The 21,348-nt window shown below is 33.3% G+C and overlaps 1 protein-coding gene across 1 annotated transcript in view; it reads right to left on the bottom strand.

Annotated features, from left to right (window-relative positions):
- Positions 1-21,348, bottom strand: part of LOC143242255 (uncharacterized) — a 50,005-nt gene that overhangs the window by 16,293 nt on the left and 12,364 nt on the right. Inside the window, exons 6-8 of the mRNA XM_076485626.1 lie at positions 20,014-20,128; positions 2,563-2,742; positions 1,042-1,148 (exon numbers count right to left, since the gene is read on the bottom strand). Coding sequence (XP_076341741.1) covers positions 1,042-1,148; positions 2,563-2,742; positions 20,014-20,128 — 402 coding nt within the window. The remainder of the gene's footprint in view (positions 1-1,041; positions 1,149-2,562; positions 2,743-20,013; positions 20,129-21,348) is intronic.

The following is a 21,348-nucleotide window of genomic DNA, read 5'->3' as shown; positions in this document are numbered from 1 at the left end:
ACCATATAAAATAAGTTTCAGATACCAATTTGCATAATCTTCTCTAATGTACAACAGAAGAGAGCAGCCATGAAAAGGGTGACAAGACAGATCTGGTGAGAGAAAACTTGAAAGAAGTGACAAGAATTATTTGTCAATGATGTATAAACCAGATTAATAAGTTGATAAAGCCAACAGGTAAGGGTTACAAACGAGAAACCCTGTATAAAAAAAAAATGAGTTCCAGGAGATAAAAGAAGACAGAAATAGGAGTAATGGAAAGAAGCAGTGTTGGTAACATAACAACAAAGAGTTTGCATGGGGCAAAAAAAATAATCAGGATCAGATTGGGAACAAAGATGTACACAGATGGAAGTAAAATAGGTGTGAAAGTCCTTACCTCTTCATGCATTGTTATTTCAGTAAAAACATTATGAGTGGGATAAAGAAGAACATATAAATATCAATAGCAAAGCCAACCAATAACAACTACATGCAAACAGAAGCAAAAAATTAGTCATCAAGAAGAGATGATGTATCAAATGAGAGGACAAAGGTTAAAATGGAGGAAAGTAAAAGTTATGAAGGTCAATAATGAAATTTCAATCTCATAGGGCAATTAAACAGTAAGGATGAAGGACATGAAAGGAATGAAACAGGAGAAAGTATGGGAGAGAAAACAATGTGGGAGAAATGAGAAAATGAAAAGTATCGGATAATGCTACTCTATAGATTAAATTGTAAAAATGGATGAACCATTGTCCAAGAGCTAAGTAAAAATGCTAGAAGGGTGTGGAACATTCATTTGGAAAAGTCAGAAGTAGTAACACACAAGAAAGAAGGAAGGCTACCTGTGAAGAGTCTGGCTTTGGCTGGAGGGAAAATGGTTTATTTGTTTTGTATTTCCCACTTATTTAAATGAGAGCTATCTGTGCTGAGGAACAATGGAGGAATGATTTTGCCAAAGAAGGGATTGGGAAAGAAAAGAGGCATGAATGAAAAAGGTTGAAGAGATGAAATCACAACTGTGCTGGCCAGAACAGTGAGTTGAGAAAGACTGACATGGAGGAGTCTGAATAAGAGAGAGAACTCAGAGAAGATGGATAAGCATGCAGGTAAAGACTGAACCCATCTCGACTAAACATATCAAACAGCTGGAGCCAAAAAATCTGGAAATGGAGACCAAAAGATTGGGAGTTTCATATGGAGGTGAGTGGCCCCTTAATAACTGATATAATATGCAAAAAGTTAAACTGTCAGAACAGACCATATTGAAGTGCCACATACATTTATGCATCAGGACATTTTTCAGATTTTACATGTAAATCATATATAACCTCCAGGTAATTATAAAATACTTTACTTTTTCATTTTCACTGCTGTATCTCCATATGGTTTGAGTTGATTTGACTGACCTTGTAACCACTACAAAATTAGGAATTTTTCATTCTAGAAAGACTACAAATTATAACTCAAAACTCCAAATGTTTAGTCTAGATAGCTTAAATCTAATAACATTGTACACTTATATATATTTATTATTTTTATTATACTGACCTTTACAAAGTGACTTGCTTGGCCATGTTTTTAGTGGACTAGTATTTCATAAAATACAGTCACATTTGAGTGTATTATTACTACTTAGAAACAAGTTCATAAACTAATTTTTCTTAAAACATAGAACAGTAAATAATGAAATACACCAAACAAGTATCTTTTCTAGTTTTGTACTTTGTACTCATTTGCTGTTAATCATAGGTTGCTAAGCCTTATCAAATTTTGCATGTGGAGGATGTGAAACAAAGTAACTTTTCTCAGGTTTTTAATATACATTTTAAGATAACATCAAACTACTATACTGATACAATAAAATTCCACTGTAATTTAGTTTAGTAACTAAGCTGTATTTGAATCTAATAAAATATGAAATCTCCAGCTCTCTAAAGTCTTACCTTATCATTCAAAATCTCCCATGAAAAGATGAATTTTTCACCAATTAGTCAACAAACCTACTAGAAATAATGCTATTTTAGATTTATTAACATAAAATATGGAAATGATCAAAGGGTGAAAACTGAGGAACATCTGGGTGCTTTATTGGGTTCAATGTTTTGCTGCATATGGAGATAAGGAATAAAGATATTTTAATTATCAATTTAAGAAAAGTACAACAGATTTACTGTTATACATTTATTTTAGTACCTATGCTTGTTTCTCTATAACTTTTGTTTTGCACAAAACATATATTCTTGACTGTGTATTGTGCAAGTCCCATCTGTTCTTAAAATTTGTAAAATGTTCTTCAGTGTAATAACTGACAATGTACCAGGTGTATATGAAATAACAAAAGTCAGTGTGCATGATATGAGTATACACATACTTATCTATTCATTTTTAATGTTTAAAGGATGATATTATAGATTCATCAAAGTGTAATAGACATATAAAACTTTGTTAGCTAGTCTAATTTATAATGCAAAAATACACTACAGTTCTACAAAACACCTTTATCCAATACATACATATAAAACTTTGTTAAGTTTCATATTTTAAAAACCCTTTCAACTCTACAGTTTATCTTACCTGTGAGTTCACCATTTTTCCACAATGATTTAATAGAACTTCACTCAGAGATTCAATCAACTTCTTGGGAACAGAAAAGTTTCTACTTTTAAGGTAGCTCATCAGGTAAGTAAATGTGTCAACAATTGCAACTCCAAGTTTTTCAGTTGTAAGTTGATACAAACCATACCTATCTAAAATCTGAAAGAATCAACTAGTTCACATACATTTAAAGACTCACAGAAATGGTTAAGTGAAATGAAATGTAAATGATAAACCTTAACTTTAAAACTGTACTAGTGATAAAGTATTTTCTTTTCATAAGCCATTGTGCCAATATCTTATAAAAATAATTCAAAATAAAGAATCTGTAAAGTTTATTTTTCTTTTTTGTCATACTCTTTTCCTTTATATATAAACTCTCAGATCTAAAGTTTGCAATAGTTAATTTATTTGAAACCTACAACTAGCTAGTAGACAAGCAAAAAAAAGTTATAAAATAAAAAATTATTTTAGTTTACTTTCTGTAAATGTAAACATTTTATTGCCTGAAAAAGACCAAAATAAAACCTGTGTGTTAGCCCCGAAACACACTTTCAAAATTCAAATTTAATTCTGAATTTCTTTATGGTTTGGTATCAAACACTTTCAGAATACTTAGAACTAATTTTACTTTGTTTTGTTCCTACGTTTGATCAGTTTAACAATTATGCAACTAGCTTAAGACATATAGCTACTTTAAAAACAAATGTTTTCTTCATGAACACATTGGAAACAAATTATAACAGAAGTTCTTGGAAGGTTTCTGACTTGTTTGAATGAATAACTACATACTATTCTGAATAAAGAAAAATAAACCAGTTCTACTTATAAACAATCTCAAATGTGGGAGGTAAAGAAAAAAATTATTTTTCTAGGTTACACTGAAGGTAGTAATTATCTTCCTTAGTTGGTTGGTTGGTTGATTTGGTGTTTTATGGCACAAAGCAGCTAGGCTATCTGTGCTAAACATCCAGTAAAAAGATAAAATTAAAGTAAAATAAAAGAAAATTAAGGTAAAAAAAAAAAAGTAAAAAAACCATAAACCAATGTTTACATCTAGTCTAAAGCATTAAAACAAAACTACAGTAATACAAGTTGTAGAGGACTTTCTGCAGCATAACTGTAATTATCATAACTCGCTAGGAAGATTAAAAGAGATAAGTACGAAAACCATCATCAGTCACCTGTAGCTGGCCTTTCCAGTCTTGGTTCCAAGTTATTTGATGTTATAGCTATTTTCAAAAAGTAAAGTAATTAAAGTTTTAAAGGAAGTGTAGCAAAATTTTAATAGTAACTTGCCAGGATGACTAACAGGTAGTTCAAACAGCAGCGTTAGTCACCTAAGTAGACCTTTCCAGTCCTATTTGAGTTACTTGACTTTACAGTCATTTTCTAATTTCAAATCAAACTAGATAGACTGTGATTCTCCAAAGGGATTCTCATCAAAGAAGGTCTAAAGAAACTTAAATGGCATTAGAAAGACTGATGGCCTTTAAAAAAACTAAAAACATTTCCAAGGTGGACAATGTCATTATGGACAAACCTTAGGACAGAATATGGTGAAAATGGCACCATCGTTGATAGTCATAACGATGGCAAGAAAGTAAAATGTGGTATACAGTGACCTGAGCATCACACAGACAACATAATGGTGTATCAGTTCCAGATAAATGAAAACAATGAGTTAAAAAACTGTGACCAATGCATAGTCTAGTTAGAACAACTTCCTCCTTCCGATCCTTACGGTAACAAGGACAGCCAAAGTCTAATACAGGGTTGTATTTGGAAAAGCATGTTTTTTGCATTGCTCACTCCAAATTGACTGCGAGATGGCACAGAGCCAAGCCTTGAATACAGGACCATAGTCCATGTATCAGACAGGCACAGCGGTGATAGTGCCAGAGCAGATAGACTTAGCTGCAGTGTCGGCAAGCTAGCTTCCATGAATACCAATATGGCCCAGTATCCAGAAAAACTGAATAGAAGTAGATGATAAAGAGAAATGGGCCAGTCAGTTGTGAATATTGGTGACAACAGGGTGTGAACCAATGTGAAGCGATTCTAGGGCCAGCAGAGAACTAAGCGAGTCAGTATAAATCATGCAGTTTGAGTACTGCTTAGCTTCTATGTGATCCAGGGCAAGAGAGATGGCATACAGTTCAGTAGTAAACACAGAAGCTGTAGAGGGGATTCTACGTGCAACCATGGTAGAGTCCACACAGTCACCTGATTTTGAACCATCTGTATAAACAGGAATGGAAAGATGGTTCAAAAGATGTTCAGCAAATAACAAACAGTATTTCCAATCAGGAGTGTCTACTTTTCTCAGATAGCTTTAAGATAATTCACAATTGGGGATGGTAATAAACCATGGTGGGATGGGCTGACCAGTGGATACAGCAATGTTATCCAAGGACATACCCAATTCATCCAACTATGACTGGATATGAAGGCTAAAAGGAGCAATGGCATTCCGTCTGGTCTGAAAAAGCATGAGCCAACGAGGAAAGAAAACACAACCCTAGATGGGATGCTTTAGTTAGGAACAAAGTTTCAAAGCATATAGTAAAGACAGTTGTAAATGGCAGAGGTGCAAAAAGGTTCATGAGACTATGTATAAGCTCTGAACTGGGAAGTACAGAAACCCCAGTGCAGAGCTGAAGTCCTAATGATGAATAGTGTCCAGCATCTTTAAGGCCAATGGTCTGGCAGAGCCATAGACCAGTGATTCATAGTCGAGGTGGCCGAGCATAATCCAAGTGTGTTAAGATTCGAATTCCCATCACATCAAACATGCTCACCCTTTCAGCCATGGGGCATTATAATGTGACATTCAATCACACTATTTGTGGGTAAAAGAGGAGCCCATGAGTTGGCAGTGGATGGTGATGACTAGCTGCCTTCCCTCTAGTCTTACACTGCTAAATTAGGGACAGCTAGCACAGGTAGCCCTCGAGTAGCTTTGCACGAAATTCAAAAACAAGCAAACCATAGTCCAGTGTCGGTCAAATAAGAGCACGATATATCTTTAGCATAGAACATCGATCCACTCCACAAGTGATGGAAGAGAGGACAAGGAGGATGTTCAGTGCTCTTGTACATTTGACCTGTAGCTGCTTGATTTGTGGTATAAAGGTCAGCTTACGGTCAAAGATAAGCCCCAAGAACTTAGTCTCAAAGACCTCAGGCAGCACAACTTCACCGCTATGGAGTTCAGGATCAGGACGAATACCCCATTGGTGACAGAATTGCATGCAAACTGTTTTAGTGAGAGAGAAGGTAAAGCCCTTTGCTGTGATCCACTTCAGTAAACAATTGAGAGCAGTTTGTAGCTGCCGCTCAATATACCTCATGTTCAATGACTGGCATGAGATGTGAAAGTCGTCGATATAGAGCGTGTTTGCAACAGTGAGAGGGAGTTGTTCAGTGATGGCATTAATTTTTATACTGAAAAGTGTGACATTCAGAACACAGCCCCAAGAGACTCCAAGTTTCTACAGAAAAAAATGGTAAAGTGTTGAACCCACATGAACTTGGAATTGCCTGACCATTAACAAATTTTTAATAAATGTGGGCAAATGGCCACGTAACTCATATCTATGCTGTCTCACAAAATGCCATATCTCCATGTTGTATTATAAGCCTTCTCAATGTCAAAGAATATTGATACAAGATGTTTGAGAAAGGCTTTTCTGACTGACGTTTCAAGTCGAATCAGGTGGTCCATGGTGGAGTGCTGTCATCGAAACCCACAATGGGTGGGAGAGAGGAGGTTGTGTCATTCAAGAACCAAACTAGACAAGCATTAACCATCCTTTCTGAGGTTTTACAGAGACAGCTCACTAGATAGTAGTTTGAAGGAATCTTGGGATCATTCCCAGGCTAAGAAAAAGGTAGGACAGTTGCCTGGTACCAGGCATCAGGAAAAACATTCTCCTGCCAGACCTGGTCAAAACAATCAGAAGAATAGTAAGAGAAGCAGGAGATAGATGGTGCAGCATTTCATAGTGTACATCATCAGGTCCAACTGATGTACTTCCAGACTGATGAAGGGCCAGTTTGAGTTTCACCAGTGTAAAGGGATGATTAGAATCATAGAGATATTCAGCTCAAAAGGACAGAAGTGTTTGCTCTTCCTGAGTCTTGATGGCTAAAAGGTGGAGGAAGAAGCAGAAGTGCTAGATTCCCAACAAAGTTTTCACCTAGAGTATCAGCAATGCTCCAGGTATCAGCTACTTCCTGACCATCAGGGAGCAAGATCGAGAGGGGGATGGAATTATACTGCCCATTGACCTTCTGAACCTTGTCATATATGACTTTAGAACTGGTGGTAGAAGATATGCTAGTCATGAACTTAATTCAAGATTCCCTTTGGCTTTGGCATCTTACCCACTAAGCACATTTCTAAAACTCAAATCAGTTTCAAAGAGTTGATCTCAAGCTGTCAACAACCATGTGACAGTTGAGTTACAAATATCCTTAATGAAAAGCATGCATCAACTTATTAAAAGTTCTCCAATGTTCTTACCTTCCATGACTTATTGTGCAGACACTAAGAAAACATAAAAAAGTCCTGCTTTCCCAACATAAAGAAGACTTAACTGTTTGCTGTTGTGGTTCTAAGAATGAAAGTAAAAAATAATATGTAACAAATGTCAACCACATTACAACTGCTACATCCATGCTAGTAAGACCTTGTTTAATGCCAGGACTTATAGGTCCATCTGGGATATGACAGACACAACAGTGAATGAGATGCTATTTATGATGAATTTCTCCCAGTTGTGTATAAGAATATATTATAGAGGTATGTAACTATCTGCAATTCACTTTGATTCTAACAATATAAAACTCAAATCAATTAACTTTCCTCCAAAACACTAAGAGCAAATATCCCATTGAAGAGGAACAGTGTGTGTCATACAGAACACCGGTTCCAGAGAAGTAGAGCTCTTAAGCTCCTAGGAAGGTAAGAAGCTGGGCATTAACAAATGAGGTAAGTGATAAAACAGAGTTTAAGTAGGATTCTGAACTACAGTAAAAGATCATGAGAGAATTTAGTGAAGCAGACTAACCTGGAAGATATTCTTTTCTGGAGGGTGCCTTCCTCTTCATGTGCACTCATTAACAATAAATACAAATGTATAAATGGGAGTTAAGAAAAAAAAACTTGTAGAACCACAGAAATTTTCAGGTCTGGTCAAAAGTAGTGGCAATCACATGTGAACGGGGTCAGAGTGCAAACTACTATCTTAATTTTGTAATGGAAATTTCTCAGTAGTAGCTAAAACTGGGAATGTTCCTGGGAATAAAGGATCTTTTATTTTAATTTGAAAAGAATGGCCAAGTTAGTTGGCACCCAAGGAACATCACAAAAATAAAACAGAGCCAAGTATAGGCTTGACCATTCTTTCACAGTAAAATGGGAAAAGTAAATAAAAGTTAGGAAAATAAATAAAAAGACAGATATATGGTGATCCCCATCTTGAATAGAATTATAAGACCGGTGTTTTGTCTTCAATGTTTTGAAGGCTACATAAGATAGGAAAGGTACCTGCAGAGGCGCCATTAGCCACCAAATAACATCCTCTGTCAAGTTCAAGAAAGCATCACTATCTCTAAGAGCTCCAGCATAGAAGATTGAACTACTTTGAGGGCAAATGCAAAGGTATGTATCATATACATATGTTAGGGTTGGGGTGGCTCCGCTGAGGCGACAAGAGATATTTACAAAATAGATGGAAAATAATGGACCAGTACAAGTATCATAAGATACTGATCCATCATGATATACCCAGTGGTTTATGTATTATTGGTAATGGATTCTACTACCAAGAAGATAATGACTTCAAACATTCATCTAACTTCAGTACAAGTATAATCAGATACTGATCCATCATGGTATATCCAGTGGTTTATGTATTATTGGTAATGGATTCTACTACCAAGATAATGACTTCAAACACTCATCCAACTTCAGTACAAGTATCATCAGATACTGATCCATCATGGTATACCCAGTGGTTTATGTATTATTGGTAATGGATTCTACTACCAAGAAAATAATGACTTCAAACACTCATCCAACTTAAGTACAAGTATCATCAGATACTGATCCATCATGGTATACCCAGTGGTTTATGTATTATTGATAATGGATTCTACTAACAAGAAGATAAAGACTTCAAACACTCATCCAACTTATGCAGAAATTAGTTAGCTAAGAAAGAAGCTGCTGGAACCATTCAAATGATGCAATGGTTCCTACAGAGTCCCAGTCTCAACTCAATTGAGTAGATCTGGGATTTGATAAATCAAAACTTCACAGAACAAAAGTTTCTTCCAAAGAAATTTTATGGGAGTGTATTAGAGACACTTAGAAGAATATCCTACAAGAAACTTTAATTAAATATTTTACAACCATGCATGAAAGATGGGACAACTAGCACTTCCACCAAGTTTCTGTTGTACTGAATATGAAGATTAATACACTTCTGATGTTTCACGTGTGATTAATTTTCTATTGTCCTGTGAAAGTAATTGGATGCCTAATTTTTTACTTTGTCCTTAAAGTTTTGCACAGTACTGTATATGATTGTGAAAAGTATCAAACATACTGTTGGTGCCAACATGCTTTGTATTCACTGTGAAAAAAACCTATGCACAGAACAGGTGAAGAAAAAAGTCCCATACTATCTGTGTATAGGTTTTTGTCATAGTGAATATAAAGAATGTTGACACCAATAGCATGTTTGATATACAGTCAATATTTACATTGTTCTAAATAGAAGATAATTTACATGAAAGATTCTGCAAAACCTGCTCTTCCTATTGGTTATAAGGATACCATACAAGTTAAAACTGTCACTTAGCAATAGAGCTTCTAATTTGTAAGTGAGCATGGCTTATCTTGAACTAAGAACATTTTTATAATACTTTCCTCCAGGACAAGTTTTTGGAATGTAATCAAATTACTCATAAGCAACCTGTGTAAGTGTACTTTGAAAATCAACATGTTAATGTAGACATTCTATACCAGTTGTTAAAGTTGAGATTCACAACCACAGAAGCATCACATAACAACAAAAGCTATTGTTAATTATTGTTTTAGAGGTTTATTTTGAAGTAAAGAAATTCAAACTCAAATAATACAAAACTTTGAATTGCAGCATACCTTATAATAATAATGTGATTATAATGCACTGAGAGTAAAACGATTTAATTAAATATTGAAATGTAACTCAGTAATGTGCACAGAAAGCAGTTTACAACAAGTATTATTCTGATATGGTTAAGCTATTCAGGAACATTACAGTAAAGATTCAGACCAACTGCACAAGCCAATTTACCAATGCAATTAGAACAGCCCCAGATTAGATGGGAAAAAGCAAACCTGCTATGTGTATAAGGCCTTCTGAAAAAAGTATATGGAGCATCAAGGGTAAAGATATTACAACTGAAGACAAAATGAGCTGAAGAGGTCCTTGAACAAAGGAAGGAAGGAGGTTTGTGGCAGATAAGGTAGCTCTGTAACCAGTTATGAAGGAAGCTGAGAAGCCATAATTATGAAACAAGAACACGAAAAAAAAAAAAAATTGTTGAAAATTTGGAAAATAGTGCCTAATGCACAAACTCTGGAGCAGTGGAAAAGTTTGTCTTGAATCTTGGGGGTTCTTATAGGTGACTACTTGAACATTCCTTTCTTAGTCAATCAATCTACTGTGAAAGAGAATTTGGTTTCTTTGAGAAAGGATTAAGTACAGCCAAATATGTAACTGTTTATGTCTAATGTGAAAATATTACTTCTGAGGTCGTTATGAGGTAGTGCTGACATAGTAATTGGACAAATTTATACTAGAAAGCTAAAATAGTAAAAAAACCATGATAAGCTAGCCAAAATAAAGAAGCTTTATTTGAATTATCTTATACACTTATTTCTCTTCAGCTATTTTCCTTATGTGGTGGCCATTGCCTTCTTCATCAGAAGTGTAAAAATTGATCCAATTAATCCAGATGCCAAGCCTCCATCATATGACCTCAAAGAAGCCAATATAATTTCCCTATCCTTTTTTATTTTGATAAAGGAGTACTTTTCCTCAAGACTATGAGTTGTTAGTTCTAAGGAATTACCATTACATTATGCAAAAGGGAGCAACACAGTGATTGCAGCTGTGGTCACACAGTAACCATGTAGCATTATGCACTTACTATATACTGAGTGACTAGATATCATATATGAAAATATTTACAAGATATCCAGATTTTGATGAAGCATATTCTTTGTGGAGATTTTTGTATATCTTAGTTAAAAGCTTTAAAATAATCATAATTATGTACAGAAAAATAAAATGATACCAATCTATAAGCTTGATCCAATTTTCACCACAAAATTTATAAATTGAAAGCTCAATGATAAAATTAACCAGAAGCTCTCACCTCAACCAGATGAATGGTAGAACAATACAATATTGTTCCATCCACTGAATATACCAATGGTGTATAACCTAGAACACAGACTGTCTTCTCAACACTGAACTAAGACGGGTTTCTAATTCCTGTATGTTGCTTTCAAGAAATAAGGGAAAAAAATAAACAATTATTATCCAAATTTTAAGACTATTAAATTGCTTTAACACTAGAAACTTTCTTTCTTTTTTTTTTAAAGTTCCCAGAATATTTTTGTTCTTATTCTTATAAGCTTTTATGGGTTGCATACATCTAGAGCATAAGGATTGGCTACTTTGGTTTCTTTAGTAAGTCCCCAATACAGAGACCAAAGTAGCAACCACTCTAAATGCAGCCAAATGCAGCCCATAAAAAAAATTTAAATCTGTCACAATCTACTTTAGCCAAAACTACCCTAAAATATTTTTGTTACACCTGAAATTTATTTGGTAAAGAGATCAGTCAGACTTATGTATTATCAAATATGTAAATGTTATTTTATTGTTATTCCAATTTGATTATAAAAATTTAATATAAACAATTCTAAGAAGTTATGAGTGAAAGTAAAGAAGAATATGTCAACCACACAAAATGTCTCATATCCAGTGCTGGTGAGGCTTTTCACCAATAACAGGGCTCATCATTCTGGGTGAGATGTGGCTGACATGGTAGTTGTCTTGCTTTATTTATATCAGCAGTTGCATGAGCAGAAACTACAATGATGTGAACTAAATTATGTAAGTCATTCATAAGTCAGATTACAGTTGGAATTAATAACATAATATTTAATATTTAGTTATTTATTTTTAACAACATTTATTATTTTTACTTGAATTAACAGAAAGAAGAACAAGGAAATCAGCAATAAAATAAACTTTAAAATGATTTATATCTAACTCCAACCTTTAATAAAATAAACTTAAAATGCAACAAATACCTAGAACTAAGATTGTGAATTATCTAACAGATAAAACTGGATTACAAATGAAATAAAAACGTTAGATACTATAATATAAAGATATGTGTTTATACCTGTGTTTAGATTGTTTTTCTGAGCAGCAAAATTTTACTAATCCAAGTAAGCAACTGAAGAACTGACAAAAAGTAGTTTGAATGTCTGGTTAGCCACTTGCACTAAGGACATTTTGCATCACACTTAATGTGGCCTGGTAAAAAACAAAATGCATATTACGTTATCATTCTCACAAAAATAACAAGTCTTTAGACCTAAAAAACATTACAGAAACTAAACTTTCTAAACAAATTCAAATAAAACAAAAATATGCCTCCAGCTTCAGCATGCTAAAGATATATTTTTCTAACTGAAGTATGGATATACACATAAAAAAACTTACAAAAAAAAATTAAAACACTAAGACATTTCTTTAATTCATTTTAATTATTTATCTAAAAAGATTAATTTTTCTTGTTTGAATGTGTTACTGATAACACAGACTTCTATGATACTTTCATTAACCTTTTGATCTGGAATGTATAAACTACCGAAAAGTTGTTTATCAAGAATACAATTAAAGTTACAGGCAATGAAGTTTGTGTTTTAAGCAGAAATAATTTGAAGCACAAACATCAAATGAATGAACATGAAAAAACCTATATTCATATAACTTACACTAGAGAAAATGAAGCTTTTTATTTTTTCAAAGCTAGCTAATTTAAGTATTGTTATTACATAAAGAAGAGCATTTATTAGGTCATTTTATATGAAATGGCTTATTTTCACTTAGTAGAACAGTGACTGTGATTAGAATAAGCTGAATACAGTAACTTGACTGTATGCTATTTGATACTGATGAGAGTGCTGTGTTTTACATTTGCCTGTCATGTCAAGTTGTATTATAATTGTTTTTGTATTTCTTTGGAACCCTACACAAGATGATTTCTTCAAAAGAACTGAAACTACTTTTTTGATATGAGCTCAAATTGGCAAAAAAATGCAGTCAAGGTTGCTAAAAACATCAATTTGGCACTGGAACAAGGGAATACTTCTCAAACTACTATTCGTTCTGGTAATAGGAACCTCGAGAATAAACACTGAGGAAGGCTTCAATCTGTTGTGAATGAAGAAACAGTAAGTGCTACTGCATAAGCTAGCTGACAGTTCATATTAAGTGCTACTGCATAGCCTACACAGCACACATGACAGTTCATATTAAGTGCTACTGCATAAGCTAGCCCACACATGACAGTTCATATTAAGTGCTACTGCATAAGCTAGCCCACACATGACAGTTCATATTAAGTGCTACTGCATAAGCTAGCCCACACATGACAGTTCATATTAAGTGCTACTGCATAAGCTAGCCCAGTTCATATTAAGTGCACTGACAGACAGTTCATATTAAGTGCTACTGCATAAGCTAGCCCACACATGACAGTTCATATTAAGTGCTACTGCATAAGCTAGCCCACACATGACAGTTCATATTAAGTGCTACTGCATAAGCTAGCCCACACATGACAGTTCATATTAAGTGCTACTGCATAAGCTAGCCCACACATGACAGTTCATATTAAGTGCTACTGCATAAGCTAGCCCACACATGACAGTTCATATTAAGTGCTACTGCATAAGCTTCAGCCCACTGCATGACAGTTCATATTACAGTGCTATTAAGTGCACTGCATAAGCTAGCCCACATGACAGTTCATATTAAGTGCTACTGCATAAGCTAGCCCACACATGACAGTTCATATTAAGTGCTACTGCATAAGCTAGCCCACACATGACAGTTCATATTAAGTGCTACTGCATAAGCTAGCCCACACATGACAGTTCATATTAAGTGCTACTGCATAAGCTAGCCCACACATGACAGTTCATATTAAGTGCTACTGCATAAGCTAGCCCACACATGACAGTTCATATTAAGTGCTACTGCATGAGCTAGCCCACACATGACAGTTCAGGCACTTTCAGTGGACTGAGAAGTTTCCAGTGCAACTGTTTCTCATCACCTGGCTGCAATCAGAAAGTTAAAAATTTGGGCAAAGAGGTACCACATGAACTGATAGAAGAGCAGAAAACTGGTTAGGAACAAGAGGGAGTCATTCTTAAAGCAAAGCATTACCTATGACAAGAAGTGGATCCTATATGGAAAAAAAAAACCTATGCAGAAAATATAGCATACTTTGATTATTAAAACTGGTGTTTGTAAAAAATATGGAGTTTTAATTTTTACATATACAGTCAGCCATGAAACAAACTACTACATCAACAAAACCACTGTAATAACTGAATGTCAAAAAAGATTATTGTACTATTAAAACTTTAACTGTACTAAATAGATGTGACATAGAGCACATCATACTAAGAGGACATACCATAGTGTTAAGAAGATACCAACAAAACCACCATCCTCAGTGTAAAAAAACAAGCATCCTCAATAATCATCAACAAGTACCCTGAAGTATCAGTATTCCCAGAAGAAAACTGTGGTAACACAACATCAACATGAACACTGTACTAATATAGCAACATAAAGATCATTGTACTGACAATGCATAAACAAGGATACAATAATTAACAATATACTAGAATAACTGTAGTGTACAGGTTAATATGTTCACTGTACTAATATGCATTAACAAGATCAATATGCTGAAACAACAGCCAAAAGATATCTAAGGTAACAGAATGCCTACAAAGTCATTATAATAAGAGCACATCATAAAGCTAGTATACTGTCTGTTCATGATGCAATAGTATACAGGATATTGACAAAAAAAAAAAAAGAGAGAGAGAGAAAAATATTACTACACTGACAACACAACTGTATATATATATATATATATTCAGGGAACCATCAAGCCCAACACAACACCAGAATAACAAAACGTTATGATAACATAAAATAACTAAAAGATCACTGCAATAAAGGAACAGATAAAAATCCATTGTACAAGAACATATATAACAACACTGTATTAACTCTCTCAACACAGCCTTGATCTGTATGACTGACCATGTGACCTCCTTGTGCTTGTTTACAGTCTGTTTAGATTTAATACTTCTAACTTTCAAAGTGGTATATTTTCAAAAATCTGGCAATGTTTCAGTTAATATTACAAGTCTCTAACATACAAAAAATCATATTTAATTAAATAAAATAAAGATTTGTCCATATGATAATTTGTTTTGAATAATCTGTGTGAAAAGTTATTTTAATGTTAAAATTAAAAATACCTCCTTTGTATATAACCCTAAGACCTCCATAAATACATTTCAAACATTTTTTTCAGTAAATCTTGATAGTTTATATGTTATTTTTCTAACCCAACTCAAAACAGGATTGATTAACTTGACTGACCTTGAAACCACCAAAAACAATAAAATAAATTTAAAAAAAAACCCTGAATTACCCTTTCTTCTTTCTAGAATGACTTCATATTGCAAGAAGAAACTACATTCATTTATCCTAAGTAGCTCTTAGTTTGTAACACATCTATTTATAATTAAGGTTTATCACCATTTAAACTGCAACAAACTACTGTCAAGCCATTATAAGATGTAAAATCAAGTCAAGAAACATCCAGCTCACATTACGCTATCGAATTACATTACCCATGAGCTACTACAACTAGTACAATAAGCTCAAGTGTCTCGTGAAAAAATTATACTTATTGTTGATTTTACTTTATCTTAACTTAAAAAATATCCTTACTTATTTTTTACATTTTAGTTGCTTTTATAATTATACACAAAAAATAAACATAAACAAATAAATAAATGAAACACTTGAACAATCTACACTGTTTCTCTTGATTGTTGAAGAGAGTTAACCATAACTTTTAATGCTACTTATATTATCGCAATTTATAATTTTTATTTCATTAAATAATGCTACAAACAACATAGACTATAACATGCAAAATTTACACATCACTCAAAAATTTACTAGCTTTCTAGATCTGTGACAAGAGTCATTACAAATTAATCCAAGCTAGTCATTTCTCAATGGAACGTTGGTTATACAGAAGAAAATATTGTGAAATACATCATTTGATAGAATGAAAACCTTAACTGTCTATTAGTTATAGGTAACATACAGTTAAGCATAAAGAGAACTATGAACACAACTTGAAAGAGAGGATGTGACAGCAGGAGTCTGACTTTCTATTCAGTAGAAAAAATGTTGAAGACTATATTTAATGTGGTTTATCTGAGCAATGATGATTTTAGAGAAAGTAGTTTTCATTCAATTTCATACTTCTTCCATGGGTGGTGGATAAAATCTGCCATGAGAGCATGTGTCATGTGTGTCACACTAGGAAATATTCAGAATTTTTATGATAGTGCCTTGCAAAATTAAGAGCTGATTATTTATATGTTATTAAAATATGGTTTATTAACAAAGGTTTTATGCTATTCTAATTGGCATACCATAACCATGAAGTTGTTTAATAAAATATTCAAGGTAAGACACTAAAACATTGTGTCATGCTCAGCACCCAGTGTGATGGGGTTAAAGGAAGAGATAAGACAATTGTACTATAACATCAACAAAACTACTGTGCTAAAGGAATACAAACCAGAGCATTACACCAACAAAACAAAAACACCACTATAATAAAGGAATAAATTCAAGTCTACTATACCAGAATATCAATAACACTACTGTAATAATGGAACAAAAACATGACTACTGTACCAGAACGTCAATAACACTACTATATTAAAGGAACAAAAACATGACTACTGTACCAGAACATCAGTAACACCACTATACTAAAGGAACAGAAACAAGACTATTGTACTAGAACACCCATAACACCACTGTATTAAAAAAACATAAACAAGACTGCTGTACCAGAACATTAATAACACCCCTGCTCTAGAGGAACAGAAACAATAGTATATCAGAATATCAATAACATCACTGTACCTAAAGGACAGAAACAAGACTACTATACCAGAAACTCAATAACACCACTATACTAACTAAACAGAAACAGGACTAATGTACCAGAACATCAATAATGCCACTAACTAAACTACTAAGGAACAGAAACAGGACTAATGTACCAGAACATCAATAATGCCACTGTACCTAAGGAACAGAAACAGGACTAATGTACCAGAACATCAATAATGCCACTGTACCTAAGGAACAGAAACAGGACTAATGTACCAGAACATCAATAATGCCACTGTACCTAAGGAACAGAAACAAGACTAATGTACCAGAACATCAATAATGCCACTGTACCTAAGGAACAGAAACAAGACTAATGTACTAGAACATCAGTAAACACCACTGTAGCTAAAGAACAAAAACAAGACTAATGTACCAGAACATTGGTACTAAAGAAATGTTTTTGACTGTACTAAGTCATGAACAGTGTAATAATAGCACAGTAACATTTAGTTCTATGTAGGTAATCCAAGTAATTGTTAACAACACACAAACGTACTACATTATCTTACTTAGAAAATTATAGAGGAATCCATCAGTAACAACAGAGCATTTTACAATGTGAGGTGCACATAACATGAAACTTATTATTAACATAAACATAATATATTCATTGACCCTCTGGGTGGAGAATGGCAGTTCTTCAGGATGGACATACATGGTTATCAATACCTAGCAGTTTTCGTATTAGTAGTAAAGTATTCTATTACCAAAACACTCATCAACCTGTGCAAAAATTATTTAGCTAAGAAAGAAGCTGCATCATTCAAATGATGCAATGGCCCCTCTAGAGCCCTGATCTCAATCCAACTATGCAGAGCTGGGATTTGATAGATCCAAAATAAGATAAATCAAAAGTTACATTTAAAGAAACTTTATGGGAGTGTATTAGAGACACTTAGAACAATATCCTAAAAGAAACTTTAATTAAATATTTTACAACCATGCATGAAAGATGGGACAACTAGCACTTCCACCAAGTTTCTTTTGTACTGAATATGAAGATTAATACACTTCTGATGTTTCACGTGTGACCAACTTTCTATTGTTTTGTGAAAGTAACCTGACACCTAATGTTTGACTAACATTTTGCACAGTACTGTATAGCTGGTAATATAATGCTTGTATCAGTGCAGGTTTAGAATACAAGTTGTGTATCTTGTGGTCAGTGCTCTTACTTTCTTCAATTTCATGCTATTTCAGAAGCTATACAACTGCTTCAATAAATAAGGACAAGTACAAATAACTGATAAAATTAAAACTAGGTATAGCTCATTTGATATATAAAACACAATATTATGACCAATGATAATATCAAATTCATTTGTCTTATTTTCTTTCACATTTTAATGGCTAATTTAATCATGTGTGAAAAACTGTATGAGAAGATGAGAAAATGATTATGTCATAAATGGAACAATGCAGACAAAATAAAACTTTAACAAAAAAAATCTCTCTAATGGATACATTTACATGATTTAAGACACAGGGGAAAAAGAAAACCAGATGTGACAAAACTATTAAAATCATTTCACAATTATATTTCAAAAAAATTCATAATCTAAAATAGTACACAAATACTAAACAAACTTACATAATTTTTCAAGTACAAGCATAGATATTATCCAATTAGGTTACACATTTTAGTGGGAGAGGGCAACAAACAACAACAGCACAACATCAACTAGCCAGTCCAAAGGGTTAAAAATAAGATCATTTTAATTCCCATCTTCAAAACGTGTGCAGGATATATTTTGCTCAAAATTAAATAAGCCACTTACATATTCTAGATATGCCAGTCAGATGCTATTAACTGAATTCAAAATTGACTCAGATCTAATATAAAATTTTCTCTCTGTATAAGGACAAAATCTATGTTTGTCTTATCTTACACCTCCTAACTCGCAGGGGGCTAACCTCAACCAAACTTTGTGGGATGATAATTTGGAATAAGGGACACTTAATGAATGTTCACAATTCCTTCCCCTTCATTATTACTATTACTGAGTATTTATCATCTTTGATGTAAATTAACATTATCTACATTCACATATGGTGCCACATCCATACACACAAAAAAAAAACTTAAACTTTCAATAGAACAACACATACACAGTGTGTATATATCTCAGAGAGTGCACTAGCTTTATCTATGGAAGAATTCAAAGAAATAATATGGTTGCCAAAATTGCAATACTACATAAACTTGCCTGAAGCTTCTGCTCCAATAGCCAACATAATGCTGATGTGAAATGTCCTTTCTTCAGTTATACCCATTTCCTACTTCGAACCATGATCTTTGAATTTTGACCTCCAAGCCACTTCTGTGCCCAATGGTTGTCAATTAATTAATCATATGAAACATTGTAATAGGACATTCAGAGGGGTGTTGAAAGTAGGTAACAGTAAGCATCTCTAATGCCACTACTTCTTCCTACAAGGTCACCCTGACCATCACACAGTGTATACCATATCTAAAGTATACACATATTGAGTTTTTAAAGTTTATACAAAACTTTCATTGAGGTAATAATTAATGCTGTAATAATGTGTTATATTATAAATAAATTGTGTAAAAGTTAGGATTTTTGTATTATTTATTACAGTATCCACCCACAAACTTTGTTTTAAGCTTATAAACCCAAACAAAGAACAGGTACCTCATCTTGTGTGATGTGACAAACTCAAAGAGGTGAATTAAGTAATTATGGATACCTTTAGTCTCATCAGTACTAATTATAGTTCCACTCTGGTACAGTAATAAATCTACAGACTTACAATGCTAAAATCAGAGGTTCGATTCCCATGGGTAAACTCGACAGATAGCCCAATGTGGCTTTTTTATAAAAAAAAACACACACATACTAATTATAAGCATGCAACAAAGTACCTGATTACTTTCATTATTCACAGTTAAGGTTGTCACAATCTACTGGCACAGTGGTGTAGTGACTGGTCACACAATCAACAACTAATTTTTAAATATCAGTACTTAATTTCATTATAAACTTATAATTAAGTACATTAAAGCAATTTATAACTAAATACATACCAATTTAAGATCAATTCCTCCTAATTCTAGTTGCTTGTATAGTATATTCCACAATTTCTCTTTACTTCCTGGTGTAAACTGAAGTAAGTCAAATACCAGTAACTCCATTACAAACCTAAAGATGCAAAGAAAGAATAACCACGTACAAATTATACAGTTGGACGATGCTTTTAAAATGAAACATTTCATTGTAATACCTTATCTTATTGAGTTGCTAATCACATTTTTAAGTTTTCAATATATTTCAAAATTAGTCCATACATTGAAAGCAATATATGGAGCTCTTAGACTGAAAAGCTGTTTCAATTTTTGCTTGAATCTCACAAACATTAGTTACTCTGTACCGAACAGTTAAGAATAAACAAAAGTTGAAATATTATAACCAGAAAAGACAAAATCACTACTATAAGATCTTACTGAAGAACATGGTCTATGTTACAATATTTAATGAAACAACTGTTTGAATTCTTACTTTTCAAGTGAACTACAGTGATTAAGGTGTTTGTGAACCAGTATTAAGCCTTGTAACATTTTCACAAGGTTAGATTCCATGTAAAATGCAAAACAAGGTACAAAGCAGCCTTTCTGCAATTCTGTAAAGAACATATCCAATGAATGCGCAGCATGTGGAGTCATATCCTTTTTTAAAGATGAATCATGGTTCACTCTGTACTTAAATAGCAGGCATATAATAATTTTAAACCAGATCAAGCCATTACCATGCATGAACTTATCAAGTACAACCCATCACTGAAATGCATACAACCTCTGTATATATGAGCAATGACAGATGTACAAACACTTTCAGGAAGAGCCTAGGTCCATGGACCAACTTTGTTACCATTTTGTGGTTGCTATAGTTTTCATGCTGTTAATTCTAAATTAGTAAGTGCATGTTCACAAAATTTGTAAATATTACAATGCTATCATACGCAAAATATTAGTTTTATTTCTATTAAGTTTTAAGGTTTGTTATGCAATGTTTTATCATGCCCTTTGTTATTTTAGCACATTGCCTATTTAATGTGCAAAGTAATTTTCATTTTAAGATAAAAAATATATTTTTATGCATCAGAAAATTTTCAAATTTCACATGTAAAATATTTATATCATCCAAATAGTTTTATGACACATTTCTTAAGAAAAATAAACTTTATATTTTATATTATTTCCTCACCAAATCTCTCTATGGGTCAAGTCAGTTTGATGATCTCATAACCACCACATAAAATTAGGAAATAAATATAGCATAAATTATGCCTTTTTTCACTCAAGAATGACTACAGATTATAACATCACAACATAAATGTTCAGACTATATAGATTAAATCTCAT

This window comes from Tachypleus tridentatus, unplaced genomic scaffold (genome assembly GCF_004210375.1).
Source record: "Tachypleus tridentatus isolate NWPU-2018 unplaced genomic scaffold, ASM421037v1 Hic_cluster_2, whole genome shotgun sequence".
Classification (NCBI taxonomy): domain Eukaryota; kingdom Metazoa; phylum Arthropoda; class Merostomata; order Xiphosura; family Limulidae; genus Tachypleus; species Tachypleus tridentatus.
Note: the sequence above shows the minus strand (reverse complement) of the source record. Positions and strands in the feature narration are given on the sequence as shown.